The sequence below is a fragment of the Squalius cephalus genome, assembly GCF_949319135.1.
Source record: "Squalius cephalus genome assembly, chromosome: 19".
NCBI classification, from domain to species: Eukaryota; Metazoa; Chordata; class Actinopteri; order Cypriniformes; family Leuciscidae; genus Squalius; species Squalius cephalus.
In genome coordinates this window covers 10,268,974-10,291,524 of record NC_137140.1, presented here as the reverse complement: position 1 = coordinate 10,291,524, position 22,551 = coordinate 10,268,974, and the positions used below count along the sequence as shown (strand labels likewise).

Sequence of the window (22,551 nt, the reverse complement as noted above, 5' to 3'; positions counted from 1 at the left end):
GTATAAAGTGGGACCAATTTTTCTTTTCTCCAAAGAATTAATGTTGCTTTTTAGAGTTCTTTGCTGAACCTAAATTTCCAGGGAACAATTGAAAAACATCTAGTTTTAAGAGCACACACAAACTGTCAATTAACGCAAGACTAGTCCCAGAGGAAAGCACTTTTAAGGTGGTGCTGACAGCATGATGATCTGTTTGGGGAGTAAAGAGTGAGCCGTGAGTGGTATCAGTGTACATCAACACTAAGAGAAGACTTAATGAATGAAACGTAACTATCTTTAACAGAAGAAGAGGGTGACAGTACTGTGGTGACTTTGATAAATGCAAGAGAAAAGGATGAAGAAAAACACAACTCCTAACAATCAGCCAGACACGAGTAAAGGTCATGTGTGAATCTGCCCCAGTGGGGGAAAAAAACACAGCTGACCTTTGCCACTTCAGTTGAAGAGTTGTTGAGATGATATTTGGCATGTCAGTGGAGTGTGCGTTTCCATCCACACACGCATCCACTCAACTATTCACATGAAAACACTGATTTTCACTCTCTCTGTCCTAACACGCAGAGGATCTGGCTTCCACAGGCTTCATTGAACTCTCATGCTGAGCACAGACACTCACACACAAGCGATCAGGCTAATCGATGCCTGGTAATTAGGCCGCATGGAGCTCTGGACACACACACGCTTGCGGTGCCCAGCAGTGTGAAATGAAACAAATGAGGGGTCAGTGGAGAAGCAGATGACCAAAGAGTGCATAGGTCAGGGGTCAGTGCTTCTTGCATGTCCCAGCACTCTCTCTCATCCGCCCACTTTTTAGAAACACTCAGAATTTTGCTGTTGGTACAATTCCCAAGATGTCCAGATGTTTAGTGCAGGAACAAATGAGGGATGCACAAAATCATCAAAGACAGAGGGAGAGAGAGGTGGCCCCTTAACAATTCAGGAAGGAAAGAGACAAGCGTGATGAATTGTGGGAAGACAAGTGGGATATTAAAGGGGACATATTATGCCCCTTTACAAGGTCTTGATTTTGTTTTGGGGCTTTACTAGAATAGCTTTTCATGCTTTACAAACATTTTTCAAGTTTTAAATTGCTGCATCACCTCACTTCCCAGTCTCTTAGTAATGCTCTGTTTAGGTCTGGTCTCTATGAAGCCCCTTTTTCCGAAAAGCACAATGTGCTCTGATTGGTTGGTTGGACCTGTGTGTTTTGATTGGTCAACCGCTTTGAGTGTGTTTTGGAAATGTCGCACTCCTTACCAAACCATTTCAACGCACTACCGAAGCAACTCGACCAGGTCTTGACCCTTTATTTTGCATATGCCTTAGGTCGGAATTATGAGTAATGTTGTAACGTACGTTCACAGAAGAAAACTCAAGACTACAATCTAGCCATTTCAGAGAGTTTAGAATTTTCTGAGAGCTATTGACTTGTATCACCTGACCACTGCAGATTTAAAGTGTGTTCGACTTGAAGCGGCGCTGTGCAGACCGATCTGTGTATGACATCAAAGTACAGCGAGAGCGATTCGAAAGCATACAGAGCTTTATTTATGGTAATTACGACATGGCGTGAACTCAGCATAACTGCCTTTGGAGTGGACTTTGTGCTTTTTAACTTTGCAGACCTTTTTCATGCTCAAACAGCAACATTACACACTAAAGAAATTTGAAAATGTAAAAAAGCATAATAGGACCCATTTTAAATATAAAATAAAACAGAGAGAATAGCAACCCAGGCTCAGTGGGAAAACGTGCATGTGGCGACATTTCTGCAAAATGATGTCGTTTCTTGCGCGTTTAGCAACAATTTCAAAGTGAAATGTCCTGTAAATGTTGTACTAAAAGCATGTTTGGTTTCTCCTAAACAGATTGACTTAAATCTGGAAAAATGTTTTTACATTGGTAAAAAAATTACAAAAAACTCGTGGCCTCAAGATAGTAACTCGTGGCCTCAAGATACTATTTCGTGGCCTCAAGATAGAATCTCGTGGCCTCAAGATAGTAACTCGTGTTACTATTTGCAGCTGTATCATACAAATAAATAGTTAAAAAAATCATACATTCACTGTAAAAAAGCCAACTTACTGAAAGTTCTCCAAATAAACATAAAACAGTCAAATGAACTGCGATATTTTTATTGGAAGTGTTCATGCATCATACTAAGTTGATTCAACAAATTCGTTACTTAAATCATGATGAAAACGTACAATGTTTTGTTGTTCAAACTAAATCGTTTTAGTTTTCATTGAAGTCCGCGTTTTTTGTTAGTGTGTGCGCAGTTTGAACCCTGAACGCATGTGCAGTTTGAGACTTCAGCTACTCGGCGGTTAGGACTCAGCAGAGATGGACCACAGTCTATGAGATGGACTCAGTCTGCAGCTGGTGAGAAGCATAGGTGGGTGAGAAGTCGGTAGCGGTCGGAGTGCTGCCTTCAATTCAGCGTTTCTGCAGAATCACTGGTATGTATTAATCATTTTTATAATCGACTGTATGTTATTTGTCATATATGATGTATTGTGCTCTTCCCAAATGGCCTGATGTAATTCACCAGTAGGCCTACTGCCGATTTCGCACACTTTTGGGTGCTTTTGCCAATGCTGATGTTATCCTGCCTATTCAATCCAGCGTTTCTAAAGAGTCACTGGTATGTATTAACGACACACTGACGGGAATATTGCTCTTTGTGTTGTTTACTGTATCGCTTGTTTATACAAGGGGTTTGTTACCGCTGGCGCTCTCTGGAAGACTACATTACCAATCACTGCCTAGAACTACAGCAAACTACGGCAGCTCAAATAGCTCAAAATACACAGCACGTTTATTTATTTTTTCTCGTGGTGACTCTCCCTGCATTCCAAATGGCATAATGTTATGTATTTTAAAAATAATATTTTTTTATTGTGAATACAATTTTTATTTTAAATTAATTCATTAATGATTTAAGTAATAATTGATGTGCTATTAGACATTTTTGAAGTAGAAATCCATTTTGAAAGTTTAAAACACTGTTAATTACAATTACTAGGTTAGCTGAAAGAAATATTGTTAAAAAAAGGTACAAACTAAGACTTGATTTGGCCTTTAGGGACTTGAAAATGTCTGGTATTTATAATTTTTATAATCAACTGTATGTTTTGTCATATCAAATGAGATGTTTGCTCATTATGTCTTTACACTAGTTGAGGAGTTCAGAGAGAGATGGCCTGCCACCTGCACATATTCTAAAGGATGAGGTAAACCATTTAATAGCAACTGTCAATATTAATTATTATTTTAATTATTATTTCTAAAGATTATTATTAATTATTATTTCTTTAGAACATTTTAGGAATACTTATAGTAGTAAAACTTTGTGGTGATTCCAATTGACTCGTTTTTTACAGATCTCCATGGAGTTTTTCGTGTATCTGTAACGTCGACCATGAGAATCTACTTTGAATGAACACATATACAGGTAGAGAGGAAAATAGTCAGTAAATAACTTTATAATATCAGTTATCAATATCATAAACTTAATTATGACATCAGTCTGTTTTTCATTCAGTTGTCAATTGGGAAACTGTGCATGTTTTGTTGACACATTTTATGATTTTATATCTTTTTTGATTCCACTGTATGTAAAAGAGCAATCTGTACATTCTTTAAAAAAATCTTTGTTATGGACCAAGTCATATGGATTTGGAATTACATGTGGAAGAGTAAAAGATGACAGAATTATCATTTTTGGGTGTGCTGTATACATTTAACTCCCAAAGCAGTAGAGATCCCTATGTTAAATTATTAAGAGTTAAGGTCATAGTGCATCTGCAGATAAAAAAAAATATATATATATTTTTTTTCCTTTCTTTTCAGGTGAGTGACATTACCACATGTCAGAAAACAACAGATTTTGAGGGATTGCCACTTTTCCAGCATGAAAACTCTACAAGTTTACTCAGGATGCGTCTGGTAAATTACCATTTTCATTTTCATTTCTTGGTCATTTTTTAATCTATTTATGTTTTACATGTATTCAGGTTATTTGCACAAAAACTTCAATAATAATAATGTTGTTGTTGTTATTATTTTTAAATTTACACTTCAATTAATACCCCTATCTCATGAATTATTCTCCCAGGATACTGATCCTTTAGACCACGGCACCAAAGATGTAGAGATCGGAATCCTTACTGTGGCCGAATATGCCGCAGTTACATCACTACCAACTCTGACCAACTAATACTGGAAGAGGCCATTGTTCTTGAGGACATTACAGATCTACCAGCAGTAGGCTATACGCTTGTTCGGACTCATGAATGCACTGAATATGGATTATCCAAAAGAACTGAAGTATACTTTCAAAGTAATTCAGAAGATTTTCATGGATCTTGGAGGTACCTTCTCTGCAAGACAAAGCCATTTTGCAAATGTCATGGGAAAATTTGTGTGACATTCCTCCACTGGACACTGGTACTTTTAATGACAAAAAAACAAAAAAAAAAAACAATACTGCTCTCTGTCAATGTATTGATTAATGTTAAGTATTAATTGGTTTCAACCTTAGCTTTAAAGGGATAGTTCATCCAAAGATGAAAATTCTGTCATCATTTACTCACCCTCATGTTGTTCGATCGAAACATGAATGAGTTTATTTCTTCTGCTGAACACAAAAGATGATATTGTGAAGAATGTTACTACCAAATATTTGATAGTAGCCATTGACTGCCGCAGTATTTTAAGGCTACCGTCAACTGTTTAGTTACCAGCATTCTTCATAATATCTTCTTTTTAATTTCAATTTAAGGGTAAATCAATGATGACTGACTTTTCATTTTTGGGTGAACTGAACCTTCAGGCTAATGTTCTTTAACATGCATTGCTAAGTACCATGCATTGAGTTAACAAATTCAAGACTTGCTACGATAATGTCATTGTGCATCAGACACAAACTGTTTAAATAAAAAAATAAAAAAGATATCTGACTCGTGTTATGGTCTGTCTCTTATTTAATTAAACTATTTAAATAATATATAATAAATCAATATAGGCCTATAAGATAATAGGCCCATTTGTGTTCAGCTAACTAAAAATACTTTGTTCTGTTTCATTAGCTAAACATGACTATTTATGTTGAAGCAACTTATGATTTTAACGTAATCTTTTGAGTTGCGTGGACTTCAGTCCCTGTTTGTGGAGTTTACTCAAAAAAGAGCTTGCGATAAGTTGCCTTATTTTTTTAAGTTGACCCAACTTTTTTTTTTTTACAGTGTTGTGATTTCTGGATTTTTTTTTTTAGATTATGTCTCTCACAGTGGACATGCACCTACAATGACAATTTCAGACCCCTCCATGATTTCTAAGTGGGAGAACTTGCAAAATAGCAGGGTGTTCAAATACTTATTTTCCTCACTGTATATATACACATACATACATACATATATATATATATATGTGTGTGTGTGTGTGTGTGTGTGTGTTAGCTAAAAGAGAAAGATGATATTTAGCTGCACATTGCAGCCAATTTTGTATTTACCAGCAGATTTACATAGAAGAAATGCATAACTGCACAGTTACAGTAGACATCTTAATTTTTTTATTTTTTTCAGGGCTGAAGAGAGACTTGTTGCTGGAAAATTAATGTTTAGCACCTAGAGAGAGAGAAAGGCATAATTTTTGTCATATTTTTCTGTCTTTCTGCAATGGAGGCTTTTGCATGCGTTGTATAAACAGAAAAAGCGCAGTCGTAACTTGCAACCCTTCATTAAATAATACGCGTTTTCAGTCAAAGTCCTCCTTCAGACGTTTTGTGAAAACTATCTTACCTTAATGCTTTGCAAAATCTTGCAAATCCGAAACTGTGCAGGATGACTTTTATACTTTTGATTGCACTGATAAAAAAAATAAAAAAATAAAAAAAAACCTGTATGACAGGATATTTTTTGGCATAAATATCCAGTGCATGTCAGGGTGTATGCTAAGATTTAATGAATTGTGACAAGTGTCACTTTGCAGCAATATGGGCAGCTCAGGGTTTTGGCTCGTGCGCCCTGCAAAATGTGGCTTCATTGGCACCATGTGAAAAGAAGCCGCAACCATCGATTCATCCTGTGTCACTAATCCCCTCAATGAAAATTCTGTTTCATTCGGGCTGGTTTCGCTCTGACAGGCGTGAATCCACCCCAATTTACCCTCTACGTGGGGTTTCCCTGAATGCACCCACCCCACGCTGGTTTGATCTCAGCCCGCGTCCTCGCCTCAATGAGGCGCTTCATTAGCTTTAATATGTGAAGTGTGCCAAGACCTACCCAGCCAAAACACGGCCAGGGCATGAAAAGCCCCCTCCTTGAGCAAACTGAATCTTCTTTTGTTGTTCTTGAATATTGCAGTACGTGGAGTGTGTGTGGGGGGTTTCTGCTCTGGCGGTGTGTGTTCTCTGCGTAATTGGATTAGAGTTATTGCTGTAGATGTCGCCTGTCAATTAAACCTTTATGAACTGCACTTTATTGCCTGAGAATATTTCATGTACAATGAGCAGATTATACAGTATGAACAGACAAAGGCTTTAAATGAAACCACTATCACGCATGCATTATTGCAAAAGTCATTAAACAATAACCAAGTTTATTTATTGTGAACTAGCTATTTAAAGTAAGGAGTAATATAATTAAACAATTTGTTTTATTTGTTCGGAGCTGATTGTAAATGTGTGTTGTTAGCATCATTGTTCATGTAATTCCAGTTGTGATTGTAAAATGTATGGATGTTTAGTTAAATGCAAAATATTAATAAAAAATCTAGAGATAAAACCACTGATTTTATATACATATAAAATAAAGAACATAAAAGTGATAATACAGCCTATAGTGATAGTGGTGTGTGTGTGTGTGTGTGTGTGTGTGTGTGTATACACGTATACGTATATTTAGTGCTGTCAATTGATTAATTTTTAATCGGATTAATCACACCTTTGTTGTGCGATTAGTCGCACACTTGTCGTGAAAGTAAGCAAACGCCATTTATCTTGTTTAACATTCATTTTGACATCATTTGCTATAGTAAACGTATTGCAAAGTAAACAATAAGATTGAAGGGCGATTCTCACAAAACTATTTTCTGCAAGCTTCAAGGACCCTTGGAGACTCCAAAAGGACACCAAATATATTTAGTCCATATAATTCTATTATATAACAAATGTATGCACACCATTAGCACCCATGAAAAAAAAAAACATTAAAAAACTTTACAGAATTCACAGTATAGTATGTGTGCAATGCAACAACAAATACTGTAGCTTGTTTTCATTTTAGACGAGTCAAGCTGCGATATCGAACAGGACCACATGGAAGCGCCAAAAAACTCCTAAATCAAGCGCCTTGACCTGACTGCGTAAACCTTCTATTACTAAACACAGCAACGTACACATGACAAAGCAAACATTATCCCAAGTGTGTGTGGAAACAACGCAAATCTGCTGAAATTTCCCTGTACATAATGCAGCGTGCGATCAGTGAGCCAGAGAATATACAGTTTGTTGTTTATCAATCAGACTCTCACGAGCTTACTGTATACGAACAATGTACGTCACCAAAATTGCGCTCTTCAGAAACAATCACACAATATGACAGAGCTTAAAATCAGAAAGGACAGTGGAGGATAAACAAAAGAAACAAGAGGACAAAACTAAATACTGAAGGCCTTAAAATAGTTTGTTGTTACAGTAGTTGTTCATAGATGTATTCGTTTTTGAAACAAGAAAAATCCGTTTGACCTAGTATTTTCTGCAATATCTCTACTATCTTTGACAAAATACCTTCTGTTTTTCTCTACCGTTTTCCCTATTGTTAAGGTTACATTATTAACACGTGACATTACAATGTGACCTTACCAACACAAACTGTCATTACCGCAGCAATGATTTATTTGAATTATTTATCATATGTTTTAATTAGCAAAAATTATTTTAACACTTCAGTAGAGATGATTTACACATTAAAATGACAATATTTTTCATAAAAAGCTAAATATTTTATCTTTGGCGTGTATGAAAACAAAAATCATAAAATCCCGTAATTTTAAATTAATCTTTAATATCAGTTTTTACAAAATGGACAAATCTTGAAAGAAACTATATAAATGTATTTTTATTTTTTTATATAGATAATAAAAAAGAAGTGTATAAAATGAACGTTATTGTAATGTTGCGGTAATGACATTTTGTAAGAGGAGATAATATAAACATAAAAATAAAGTTTTAAAATCATAATCTTAGTTATAATCTCAGTTTTATATGTATTATGGACTGTGATGGTTAAAATTCATAGGAATTCATTGAAATTCATAGGTGTTGATTTTTTTTTTTTCATTTGGGCATCAAAAGTGCCCTTAGTTTCAGAAACACCCATAGAAGACATTCTAGTATTACCAGTTTGGGTTTCTAATGATCTTAAAAACCTCTTAAAGTAAAAGATTGTGTTTTACTTTAAAATGATCTTTTTTTCATTTCTCATGAAAAAAAGTTGATCTTTTTTTCCAACTCATTTCAAGACATTTTTTTTTTCTAAAATGTGGAAATCTAAATAAAATGAGGTGTGTGGTGTATAACAAGTGCGTTTGTTTATTGATATTTGTGTAGCTGTTAAGCAGCAGTTATCTGCTTACCTCAGTGTCAGGAGGCCCGTCAGAGATCACTCACACGCATCTAATCCACTTTTGATGAACTGGGTTAATAGACTCCCTGTGGTCATTATCAAAGAGACTCATTTCTATTCATTTCTCAGCACACACGACCCTCACACACCCGCCTCTCATTACGTGGGGCCTCTCCTCAATAAATACAGCTCTTCTGTGCTCTGGAGACACAGTTCATCCTCAAGTGTTCAGCATGCCCCGTCCAGACGGCTCTTACGCGCAGCTCATTTGGAAAGAGGCAGAGAAAGCCTGTTCTGACCCACATCCCGAAACAGTCGGCTGGAGGGATCAGAGCAGGGCGAGCTGTGACCCGTGCGCTCTCGTCCAACTCCGGCTGTCCGGACTCGCATATCCCGACGAAGACCAGAGCGCGATCGCCCGAGCCCGGAGACGTCGCCGTCTGGCTGCTAACGCCCGTGAGAGGAGGAGGATGCTGGGCTTGAACGTGGCCTTCGACCGCCTGAGGAGCGTCATTCCTAACGTGGAGAGCGACAGGAAGCTTTCCAAGTCTGAGACGCTTCAGATGGCGCAGATCTACATCAGTACTCTGAGCGAGCTGCTGGAGGAAAGAGACTGCGACCCGGAATTCAGTTACCCAGCGTTAACCATGGCCGTGCAGGATCAGGTCATTGTGAAGGGTTCAACGGACACTGAAGAGACCAAACCAGAGCAGAAAACTGTTCCTGCTTGTAGGATAAGATCATACGCTGGGAATCTCAGGCGGCCCACTTGCTGTGACCCCAAAACACCAGAACTCATAGTGGACTCTCACTATCTGGAGAGGAGCAATGGAGCAAAATAACATTCTCAGTGTTTTTTTATTTGCGTTAAACATCATTGTTTGTTTGTTGGACATTTTGTAGTAAAATATAAATATTCTGTAATTAATGACATATTTCTCCTTTTATGCTATACAAATAAATATTTTCAGAGGAAAAAGTTTGTCTTTTGTTCTTGAGTTCACAATACACTTGTTAAATAGTGGATTTAGTACCAAAAGTAATAATGCTATTTTGCCTAATCGTAATATGCCAACCAGACACCAAAAACGACACGTAAAAAGTACTGAAAGTAGCAATTTTTATTTGCGTTAAAATTATGTACAAGTAACCAAAGACATTATTTTGAAATTGGTACAAATTTCATGTTCCTGCAGTTGGCTTTTCGATAACGCTTACCTCAAAGAACACAACTGAGAAAATGCGGTATAAAATAAAACAATTGAATTCAGAAAAGTAGTCTATCTAGTTCTCCAACAGCCAATATTTACATGAGTATTTACAGTTCAGGTTGCTTCATTCAGTCCCCCCCCCCCGCTGTGTGAATTCATCCCGTGGTGATGTTTGGAGCTCACTGACCCAGAATTCGACACTGGCTACCAACAAAATACTCACAACTCATAGTGTTTTGTGTAACAGAGTCAAACTAAAACAGTTAAGCAGTGAGAGGGGAACAAATGACCCTAGATTTGCTTTTGCCAAGCTGTGTGCATTGAAAACGAAGATATTTCAGTCTACGCCCATGAAAGGGCTGACAATGGCAGCAAAACGTCTTGAGCATCTGACTTTAAAATGAGCCTCCGTAAAGCTTACTGTTGTGGGCGATCACTTGAGAGGCGAACAAACAATGGAGAGCTTCTGAAAACACAAACTTGAGAAGACGAGAACGGTTTGGGTCAAAATTGTACTGGCTTTATCAAAGAGACGTCAAGTGCTAAATTCAATCTACTAAAAAATAAGAAACAATCAATCCTTCATAAACAATGATGGACAAATTCAGGTTTTATGACACAAACTAGTGAAATGTGGGATGAAAGTTTGTTGCGTGGCTCAGTTTAGTTGTTGAGCATCAAGGCCATTGCTAGATGGTAACCAGTGTAATGTGAAACTGCGTTTAAAGTTTATTCTCACAGCAACTTTGGCTCTAACCAAACCACAGTAGCAGCGCATGCACAAGAATTTTCACAAAACCTGGGTCACCATGTAGCCATGACCCAAACCCAAATCATCTCTCTCATGCACAATACGATTATGCAGCCAAGCTGTTGTATTATATTAATGAGTTTTACTGTTGATTTTGAGCCTTATGTTTGGAAATCAGGGTTAAGTTCACAGTTAACGTTATGGCATTTGGACTATATGGTTATGAGTCACGACTACTAAAACATTCCAAAAACGCTTTGTCCCTTTCCTGCCCTCGCGAAATGGAAAGCGATGTAATGTATTCATTCGCAGACCTTTGACACAGCTCTATCGATTAAAAAACGAATTTGTGCAACACAAAGGGAGCACATCCTGAAGTGAAGAGAATGGATTTGAACCAGGAGGGCATGTCTTCACGGCATTTCAAAGAGGATCAGAATTGCGAATGCTGTTTTGGATTCACCCTCCAATCAGTCAGGTCAGTGTTGAACGCTCTTGAATTTACCGACTTGAAAGTGGAATTAAACAAACAGAGGGGACAACAAACATCCTTTAACAAGTTTTATCAAAGCTACTCTATTTCTGACAATGAAAACGAACTTCCAAGGCGACTGATCAATAGATGGCAGATTAAGGGGGGTTTGTGATGTGAGAAACACAATTATGCTGTGACGAAAACATTTGAAGACGAAACGGATGAACAACTTGTGACAAACCCAATGAAAACAGCTCCTTTTAATACAGTTCCATGTGTGATGTGCTTTAAACTTCATTCTTTCCAGTCTGAATGAGGAAGGTACTGGTGGATGATGATCGTGGGTTGTTTTCCAGGTGTGTCGGGTTGGGCCGAGGTGTGCTGAGGTCTGTGCGTGGAGCTCCATAAAAACACTAGCAGTGTTCCAGATAATCAATGACCCTGGAGATAGACTTCTGCCCCGTGGTGCCCACATCACACTGTAAAGGACAAAAAAACACAACTGGTCAGTCAATAAGTATAACTTTCTTATTGGTTTTCTTTACCGAATGAGGCAGAACATTAGTATTAATTAATTAATTAATTAATACTTTTTAATGATATACCGATTAATCAGTCGATATTTGGCCATTCTTAGATTATGGCGGTTCAATTTACCCACTCAGCCAGTTAACAGAAGAGGAATTTCTCTCGTGGATCACACTTTATTTGAATGTGGCCTTGTTCAAGTGTACTTGCACAAATAAGCACTGAGTAATAGTAACAACATGTACTTTGTCTCTTCACCAAAAGTGAGTTGTCGTGTCCTGTCTACAGTATACGTGACAAAGAAACTCCAAAGTACGATAAGCGCTTGGAGTACGTTAGAAATAGAATAGGACATCAGTTCACTGTCTGGAATTTGTTGTGTAATGTCGTGCCACATGGCTCCGCATCCAGTGTAGACAGCATCACTCGCGTCTGGTGTAGACACGGTGTTGGTTGCGTATAATTACACAATTTTTTACTGTTATTACTATAGTAAATGTAGCAAGCATAACAAGGGCAATAAAGTGTATGAAGTATAATGGTCACATGTAAAAGTTTCAAACCAGACAAATATTTAAGTACATGTTGTTTATTGACATTGTGTCTAAGCACAAAATATATAATAAAAAAAATAGAATTAATAACAAAACTTGCAAATTCTTCATTGCTCTTTTATAATAAAGTCATTATTTGTACTTAAAGTAACAATTTACAATAAGGTTTCATTAGTTAACATTAGTTGACCAGTTAATATGAACTAAGAATGAACAATACTTCTACAGCATTTATTAATCTTAGTTCATTTTAATTTCAACATTTACTAATACATTATGAAAATCAAAAGTTGTATTTGTTAACATTGGTAAAAGCACTGTGAACTAACATGAACAAACAAAGAACAGTATTTTTATTAACTAACAAAGATTAGGAAATACTGTAGCAAATGTATTGCTCATTGTTAGTTCATGTTAGTTAATACATTAACTAATGTTAACAAATGGAACCATATTGTAAAGTGTTACCATACTTACATTTTAGATATGCTGATTATCATTTCAAAATCATATAATAGAGCACTGCAGGAATGAGTTGGCATTTTTGACCTTCCGGTTCCACTGTCCCAAAGTCAATGGGTCTTTGGTTAAATGCCTGAAAATGGTACTACTAAAGAGTTTGTCATGGAAACTAAATGTCATCACAGCAAAAATCCAAACCAGGGTACCAGGGTGATGGTGACTTCCGGGTTGGCCTACAAAATTGCGTCATCCCTTCAGCACTCTTTTAACATAATAGCAGTGATATTGAAATAGTTTTTGCGAATCAAGACATTTCGCTGGAATGGTATCGACTACTGAAATAATGCTGAAAATTTCAGCAACCCTGCATCGCCCATTGAGAATACTGGTCAATCACTTGTGTACTTACTGTAAGGTTCATGAAATTCAAGAACTTCTTCAGCATCTCTGTCATGACTGAAAAATCCCCTTTTGGCAGGTTCTCCCTCACAGTAGTCACATTCATCTGAAAGAGAAACAGAATTAGCAGCCTGTTCCTCCTGCGAGGTTACAGAACACTGCAGGCCAGTGTTGAAAGAGAGTCTGGAGATTTTTAAAGCAAGTCTCTGTTGATCAAAGCAGCAGCACTGCATCTCCGGCCATCATTTTTTCAGTACGCTCCAAAAGTCTCCATAGTACTCGTTCTACAAAAACATCAAACTCAAATATTTCCCTCCTTCCAAAAGCTTGGAAGCCTCATAACATGAATCTAAAGTGCAAACAGGACTATGTACCTTTCAAAAAAAAATCCTACTTCGAGTCAATTTGCTTTGTTTTTCAAAAACAGAATCAAACTTGACCTTCAAAGTGTGCAAACATGCATCCAAAAGGAAAAGTGGGAGAAATACGAGTATAAATGCCATTTCGTTTTGTGTCTGCGTCTGGGCAGTGTTTATTGGCGAGACAGATAATGGCCGTGTACGTCAGTCAGAAAGCAACAGTGTGTTGTGAAAGAGAAAAAGAGGAGTCCATTACAGACAATTCAACAGCCCACCTATTAACGTCCTGAAAATAAAGCCATTAATACTGGCAAACACAACTCAGGGGCTTTCTTCTGATACCTGCCTTCGAACTTGAGCAATTTAGACAAACAACCCTCAAACCTTACAAAGGAATTTGAACAGCAAAAGCTCTGCACCAATAAATGCTATTGGTTTGTTTTGACTTGTAGAGCAATTGTAGAGGACAGAAAGGGTATCTAGACAAAAGGTTGTAGTCTTGCATAGCTAAATGCATACCTGACATTAATAATAAATTATATTCTTTATACTTTATGAGGAAAATGTTGATTCTGAGAAGACGCAGATACAAATCATGCATCAGAGATCCAAAACGGAAAACATTGAGATACGTGAGTGTGTTACTTACAGGGCTCCCCTGGCACAGACAGCCCAAAAGCAGTGCAGTGTATGATGCCACAATACTGTCCTCCATGTGCTTGCCAGCATGCTGAAGAGCTGGAGACAAAAATCACATGACATTACTCAAAATAACCTCAAAACATATACAAATTTTGCATATTTACTAAGGGTTAAGACATTTTTCAATAATATTTGAGCTCATAATAAAGGAATATTCTATTTATTTAAATTAAGTTTAATGAGAAAGATGTGAAGATATTTTTTATTCACTTCGATTTTTTTCATTTCAGAACAAGATTATAATTATATGCACAAGCAGCATACAATATACCTTTCTTGTTTGTTTTTGTTCTTGAAAACATTTAGAAGCAATGCACAAACAATAAGAATAGAACCAAAGAATTTAAGCTCTGGCAGAGCAAATGAAAAAGGCAAATAATAACAGTAGAGAACGTACATTAACATATAACATATCTGCATATAATGGTTGCGTTTATATTGTTTACAAGCATGTCCACATGCTTGGGTGAAAGTTGACTCCTTAGTCTCTTAACAATAAGGATGACTGCAGAGGAAACATGCTCCGCTGGCACAAACGTTGCAGGGACACACAGATAGTGTTTTGCTAAGTGAAGTTTGTAGAACACCAAAAGAAAACTAACATGAGTCACAACACACGCTTACAATATACTGCCCTGATGTACTTCAAGCGAAATCGAAGAATGAACATGCCTGACATCATTTTGAACAAAATCAGGCCAAAACAAAGTTTGTCTTGTGTTTGTTTCGGGAGTTTGAAACAACTTGCCAAAACGAACTTTCTGGAAAAGATCGCACTTGCTGGTAAATATCATCAAACTACCATTGATCCATGGCAATGATGTAATAGGTAAATGTGGCTCTGAGACTCCACCTCATTTGACATGGAAATCTTCTCCGGTTCATTTCTTCTGTTCAGTCCATCGAGGTCAGAAGTCCGCAAGTAAAAACATGAATACACTGGAGAGTCGCTTTATAGTAAACTGAAGTTGTAATTCTAATTGAAAGAGACACTGACACTGTTTATTCATGTTTAATATTGTAAACTAAACAGCTTGATTTAAAGCAATCTATTGTATAACGTGCTATATAAATAAACGTGACATAACTTTACTGGAGTGCTGAATTGCAGAGCTGGTGCAATCATATCCACATCGATATGATCAGATGCTTTCTTAACTGCTGTTTTCTCACTGCTGTTATTTATGTTGCGTTTATTTTGTCGTTGAAAGGAAAGCGTGTAGGACATTTTTACATATTCATCAAAACAGCGCTCTCGGTGTCAGGATGTTCGCTAACAGTATATCGCTGGTCACGTATGTTGAACTTCTTTTTACCCCAAAGTGAAGAACAAAAAAGAACTTTGTCGTGAGTATATCAAGGCCTTAAGGCTGACTATACACAGAAAGGTCTTGCACAAGCAGCTTTATCTCTGAGGCTGCACTCGATAACTACAGATGATAATTACATAATGTTATCTCTGCATTAGACTAGCTTTGTATTGTAACATACAGAAAACTAAAATCGGAATTGCATTAACATCAGAAAAATTAACTAAAGACGATTTTGGTTTCTTGACGCAGAAGCTAAAAGGACCTGAGAAGGTCTGAGTTCAGCTGGTGCTCTCAAATGTAATATAAAATTCCTCTCTTAGAAATCACTGACATGCGTGTGCATGCACATTAAAGTGTGTTTACACTTGGGGCATGAGCGGCCCTGAAGATGTCAAAGTCAAAACTGAAGGCAAGCATCTCATCAGCTTCTCTTTAATCTGTTCCTCCAAATCTAATCAAATATGCTACTTCAACAACAGCATTCGCTCATTGGTCCAATCTGAGATTGTTCGCCCATCAAAGTGGCTCATAGATGAAGCAAAATTACCTGCCATGGCAAAAAGAAAAACTGCATTTGGCTAGTCTCAAGTTATAGTGAGTGTCTACCTTTGTTGAGATCAAGTTCTTCATCCTCCTCTTCTTTCTTCTTGTCCTGTTGTCCTTGGTTGTTGTTCTCTGAAGCCACCCACTGAATCTCTTCATTGGTTTCTTTCCATTCTCCGCTCTGATCCAATTGGGGCTTTGGTGCATCATTGATGAAGTCATCCGTCTCCGCCTCTGCCAAAATGGCCGCATGCTCTCTCTGAAGGAAAAGCTATTCATGCAGAAACAGAGGAAAACTAATCACTGATGTTTCGTTTGTGAACCAATTAGTGACGGGCAAAAAACAAAAAAAATTTGGTAAACAGTTTCAAAAGATTTAAAATGACTGCAATTTCCCACCACTAATAGTAATGCTATTCTATTACATCTTTACGTTTCTATTAATGTACACATGCATTAATGAAAATTCCAGCATAAATCATTTGTTTTTCTGTATGTCTATACCTTCACCAAAGCAGCAATGGCACCGAGAGATCTCTCAGTCTGCAACTCCTCTTTGTCAGACACACACATGGAGTCCCAGACGTCACTTCCCTCCATCTGCAGCTCCACTAGACAGTGTCTGTTCCTTGCGCTGTACTCCACCAGATTAATGAGCAAGCCCAGACCCTACACACACACACACACACAAAACTTTAACAGTAATGTCACACACAACTGGTTTGCACAAATGCTTACAAAATATTTTGTTTATATTAATACAAAATATTTAATATTTTATTTAAAATATTTTTTTACGTTTAAATTATACAAAAAAAAAAAAAAAACATTTATTGTATTCGCATTGGCAAAATAGCATGGGTAGTACTTGGTTAAAAAAAATCCATTTTACAAATACTATTTTAAATGTACTTTGTTGAATCAAAGTTAATGTGTAGGATTCAATGTGTAGAGCAATGCATAGTAATAAACAGCAAAGATTATGAACATGTATGTTGCACTAAAATGCTCAATCTTTGCCAATTAATTGGTTTCCTAAGTTTGATGCTATTTTTTAGTAACAACTAATTTAACAAAACTTGTCAGTGATCAAATCAGTGATTTGTTTGCATTATAAATGTTCACAAAAAAAGTATCTGCCTAGCAGTTTAAGTAACAAATTAATTTGTTACTAATGGAAGGAGTGTATTAACACATTACAATCAACGAACAATATTAACCACACTAAGAATTAATTCAGGGAACCTGTTACCACAACTTAAAAAAAATGCATGACTGCAAATTAAAAATTCTAATTTATTGATTTAATTAAACCTTTAAAGTTGCAAACAAGATTGTGTTGAGTTCTGTTGACATAATGTTGATCATTAAATTAACCAAATATAGTGTCTAATATAAACTCAGATTTCTGCTATAATAATAATAAAAATAAAAATAAATGAAATTGTCTTGATAATTTTGGAAACTGGACAGTGGATTTCTAGTTCCCAGGATGCTTTGCATGGGACTGGATAAGGAGCATTAAATGTTGAACTTACTGTACTGTTTTTTTTATAGAAGGGAAATACCTGTTAGTGTTTAATGCGGTTACATTTGACATTTTTTTTGTCAAACTCTTTTCAATAAAGTTTCTGTTATGTTGAAGTTGTGGTTACAATTGAGTAGACTAAATGAAAGTAAACACTACATTGGCTCTATAAGTAACAAATGTGTTAATGCCAGTGACAAGTATCTTACTACTTCATTAAATCTACAGTACATGCTAAATAAGTTAACACTAAGCATGTGCTATGACAGCTGTGAATTGTAACAGAAATATAGATAAGATTAACTGGCTGATTAACTGATTAACTAATTGACTTTTTTTTTTTGAGTAATCAACTTAAATTTGTTTGTTACAAATTATGAAGTTCCTCTAACTCAATATAGTTTGTTGGTTGAACAATCTCATTTTAAGTTGCCATGACAAAAAGAAATGCATAAGGTTGTTATTTTTTTGGGATCTATTTTTTTGGTTGAGCCAACAGTTTTATAATTACCAGCATAATCCTCACAAATAAGCATTGTATATATCTGAACCAGCACGTAGCCTTTTTTTTTACCAATCTGACCACAGTATGGCTTTTTCATTTGTAACGTTTGAAAGCACTCTGGAACTCCTAGTGGACACTGCTGATCCTCACTGAATGTATACTAACACTAACTGATATTAGTAGAGCTGTGTACTCACCAGGACTCTGATATCGAACCTCTGCTCCTGCGGCAGGTACTGTGGGACCCTGAGCACACAGTTCAGCGCTGTGATGATTAACTCCTCCTGCTCCCCTGTCTTTGTGCTGCCCCATTCTACAGACAGATAGAAAACGCACTCAATGGCTGCTGCATATATGAGTTCAAAGTTAGTTAATCAGGGATTTTCTCTGACTGTTGTTCTCCAAGCTGCTCACATTTGGCTTATGACCGAGTACTCCTGCATTATGCTAAAGGGTTTGGCAGCAATACTAGAGAGCAGCTAGCCAAAGCAGCACTGCTAACAGAAATCCATTTGGCACATCGAACAAAACCCATGCAAGGAAGCCAAAAGACTCTTATTGACTTTAAGCCTTTCAAAAGCAGAATAACAAACGTTCTATTAGGCATAATGTAATGAGACAGTTACTGCGGCCCAGTTGCCTGATTGTTCAGCTTCTAGCACATATTACAGTTCAGTGTTAGGGAGTAACTAACTAAAAGCAGCAACATAAGTATGTAATGACTAATTGATAACCAATAATGTATTTCATTACTGATTAGTTGGATCTGTGTGCTGGAGAACCTCTGTCAGTGACAGCACATTACAGCAGTAAAAAATAAATTTCACCGGTCAAAAAGGCATTTGCAAAATGGCGGTCACAATGCTATCGAGCTGCGGTGAGAAAGGTTCCAAATTATTGACTAAAGCCAAAAAGTATTCCTTATGCTTTGACATGAACTGAACACTAGCATATGCGCAGTCAAACTCATAGCCTTTCAAAGTATACTCCATTTGCTGATCTGTGTGAACATGCACGATAAAGTTTCATCCTTGTCCAGAGTCTGCACCATTTCTCTCCTGAAGAGTTCCAGCCATCTCAACCCCCTGCAGGGTTCGTACACCTTTTCCAAGGTCAAATTCAAGCACTTTTCAAGCACTTTCAAGGTCCATTTTAAAGCTTTTTCCAGCACCTTACACCACCGTAAATTACATAGAAACACTAAGGCCCGGTTTCACAGACAGGGCTTAGACTAAGCCAGGATTAGACCAAAGATCAATTAGGACATTTAAGTAATTTTTATAAACATGCTTAGAAAAAAACATTACCGATGTGCATCTTAAAACTAAAAAGGCACTGATATATTTTTAAGATCAGTCAGTGCAAGTTTATTTCAGTGGAAACAGCTCAGACTTACATTTTAGTCTAGGACTAGTCTTAAGCCCTGTCTGTGAAACCAGGGGTAAATAATAATTTTGACTATGTATTGGTATCACATTAAAAGAGATAATGCTATAAACAGGCAAAATTGTGTTTCGTAATTAGGGTTGGGAACCGAAAACCGGTTCTTATCCAGTACAATGCCTTTTTGAACTTTAAAATGTCAGAGTGTTCTTGGAATGGATTTTTTAATGGTTGGGGGTGGGGCGCAGAAATCTCTCTGGTTTCATTAAATTACCTTTATTTGTGTTGAACAATGAACAAAATGAACAAAAGTCTCATGGGGTTTGGAATGAGGGAGAAAAATTGATGACTATTTTAATTTTTCAGTGAACTAACCCTTAAAGAATACCTTGTAACTTGGTAAACTACAATTGCAAAGTAGCTTTTTCAACACTTACATTTACAATATATTCCTTCACTGTCAAATTGGAAAATTTGTTTTGTTAAACATTCTGGTCTTTGTACTTACCGTTATCATGTGTGAGATTTAACAGGACTCCAATGATGGCTCGCATACAGTCTTCTACGGCTTTCCCCACATTGCTGTTGCTGCAGTAGGGTAGCGGTGTGCCCGACGAGCACAGGCCTCTGTTCACCTCTCGACTGTACCTCTGGATCATCTCCTCACAGTGCCATAAGGCCCTAAAACACAAAGTCAAAGATGTCATGTCCCTCCAAATAATTACATATTATTGTTTTAATATTCAAAAACTTAAAAGGACAGTTCACTAATTTTCTCACACAAAAGTTAAATAACTTCAGAAGTCTTGGTATATGTAGTGCACGTAAAATAGTTTTTATGGTGTTTTTTTTTTTATAAAATTTCATTGTATGAAGCAGCACAGCAAGAACATTCTTCAAAATATCTATTTTTGTGTTTCACAAAAGAAAGTCAGTCGCATGTGGTTCAGAACAACAAGAGAACCAAAAATTACACATTGTTAAGTAAATTAAATGTATTGGTTCTTCAATGAGTGGGTCACAGACCTGTTCTGATAACTTGGCAGAGAGCAGGGATAAACAGTGATAAATGCAAATAATAAAATGCAGCTAACCATATAATTGTGCATAGTTAGGATAGTAAAATAAAGAGCCTTATCCTGTAAAATGGAGGATAAAACTAAAAAAATCGTGCATCCAATAAAACTCTGCTGTATTTTGGCACAACTTAATTTGTCATTTGGTAGAAGTTAGTAAAATTAGACATGCCAACATGGATTGGTTGCATGACATGCCCTCATTCTCAAAAACCATGAACATGCCTACATTTAATGGCCCTCATTTATCAAAAGTGCGTACACCAAATTTCCAGCGTACACCTGACGTACACCCAAAACCAAGGTGACTTTGAGATTTATCAATATGGACGTTGGGGTACGGCACGCTCAAATCCTACGCCAGCTCAGGAGGTGGTGTACGCACGTTTTGAGTTAGTGCGGAAATGCGCACAAAAACAATTCCTAACACCACAAAACGCACTGACAAACTAAAAGATATGATATATTATGACCCACTGTAAAAAAACAACAACATAGTAATTATAAATTTCAGTGTTTATTTTTGTGCAACATGGACTTCAATGTTTAATTTGTGTGACTTTACCAAAGCATTTGATTTGTAGGCATATGTATTCCTTCAGCTGCGAGCCTGTGCGCTTTACCTGACGTTTCAAGCCTTGTTTATACTTTGCGTGGGGGAAACGGAGACTTGAATATATAGGGGTGTGTTATTCTAATGACGATCGTTTGCAGCCGCGGCATTTATCAAGGGCAGGTATTGCGTACACCTGGATTTCAAAAGTACGCACAGCTTCATAAATCAGGTGGTGAGAGGAGTGTAAGCATAATCTTACGCCAACATATATACGCCCGTTTCTACGCAAGAATGATAAATGTGTTTACAGGGTCGTGAAATACTAAAATGGATTTTAACAGAGGTAAGTGTTGCACATAATAAAAGACAACATTAGCATTTGTTGATTTTAATTGTAGGAGAAAACTGGTTAATTTTTGCACTATTTATTAGTCTTCAGGGTCTAAAATCTTCATTGTGTGAATGTCACATGATATGCTTTGTAACACCTATAGTACATTGATGACTTCTGTGTCTCATAATTATTCATAAGACTGTGTGTCTGATGACGGTTCACTTAATTATTCACAACAGCACGTGATGCTTTCCTATGACAGATGCTGTGAGACATATCTATGCTCACGTAGTGAGAGTGAGAGATGCATTCATGGATCACAAGTGAGTGTTTTTGCTTTGGGAGTTTCTGCGAAGAACAAATTCTCTTCCATTTAACCAAGAGTCTCCAAAATTGGATTCATCTGCACCTTGAGTGTAAACGTACTTTAGAGCTCCTTAACATGACGGCTTGAATAAAATAAATTAATAAATTAACATTGAAAAATAACAGTCTCAAAAGTTATTAAAAATGCAATAGCACGTTCATATGTCTACTTTTGATTTCAATTAAAGCAGTCAAAGGATATGAACCATGTATATGTGTGATTTTGTTGCATGTAATTGTTAATTGCCGCATGCATTTGTCGGAGCTTTTGACGCTTTTAACTCAATGAGAGCGAAATAAAACCGTCTGAATCAGAAAAGATTGTTGTGTTGTCTGTCTCCCCTCTTCCCGCACCACTCTGCAGCTTTCCACACCCACTTTTGTAGCATTTTTCAAACCTGTGGTGAGAACTAACCAGAGCTGATACGGAGATTCATGGCCCTTTAAAACTTGGCACTGTGAAGGACAGAATCTGTGTCCTGCAGCAAAAAAACAGCTAAGAAACACTACTTAAAGGACCCTAGCAAACTTCATATTTTACTTTAAGCACACAAAAAAAACTGCTCTTGATAAATGAAATCATAATTTACAGTCTTTCACAGGGCATCAAAAGCCTCGTAATGTACAAAGTGACATGACATTAGAACATTTTAACTCCAACTCTAAATCTGGTCCTACAAGTGCTCCATCAGCATTTAAATAATGGCCATTCAGAGTAACGCTCGAGATGGAAAAACAGCCTGCAGCATCCTAATGGATCACATTTAAACCCCAGCCAAGGTCAGCAGACACTTCCACAAGCTGCACTAGCTTTCTCTAGAGGGGGGAAACTTAGCTCTTCCTCTCTATTAGCCCCCAAGATGTGTGTGTGAGTGAGAT

General features: G+C 36.9%; 1 protein-coding gene across 1 annotated transcript in view; it reads right to left on the bottom strand.

Annotated features, from left to right (window-relative positions):
* Positions 1 to 10,615: 10,615 nt before the first annotated feature.
* waplb (WAPL cohesin release factor b) overlaps positions 10,616 to 22,551 on the bottom strand; it is a 77,767-nt gene continuing 65,831 nt past the window's right edge. The window contains exons 14-20 of the mRNA XM_079851866.1: positions 19,849 to 20,021; positions 18,155 to 18,270; positions 16,429 to 16,593; positions 15,988 to 16,195; positions 14,016 to 14,104; positions 13,018 to 13,113; positions 10,616 to 11,543 (exon numbers count right to left, since the gene is read on the bottom strand). Of these exons, the coding sequence (XP_079707992.1) occupies positions 11,478 to 11,543; positions 13,018 to 13,113; positions 14,016 to 14,104; positions 15,988 to 16,195; positions 16,429 to 16,593; positions 18,155 to 18,270; positions 19,849 to 20,021 (913 nt within the window). The 3' untranslated portion in view covers positions 10,616 to 11,477. The remainder of the gene's footprint in view (positions 11,544 to 13,017; positions 13,114 to 14,015; positions 14,105 to 15,987; positions 16,196 to 16,428; positions 16,594 to 18,154; positions 18,271 to 19,848; positions 20,022 to 22,551) is intronic.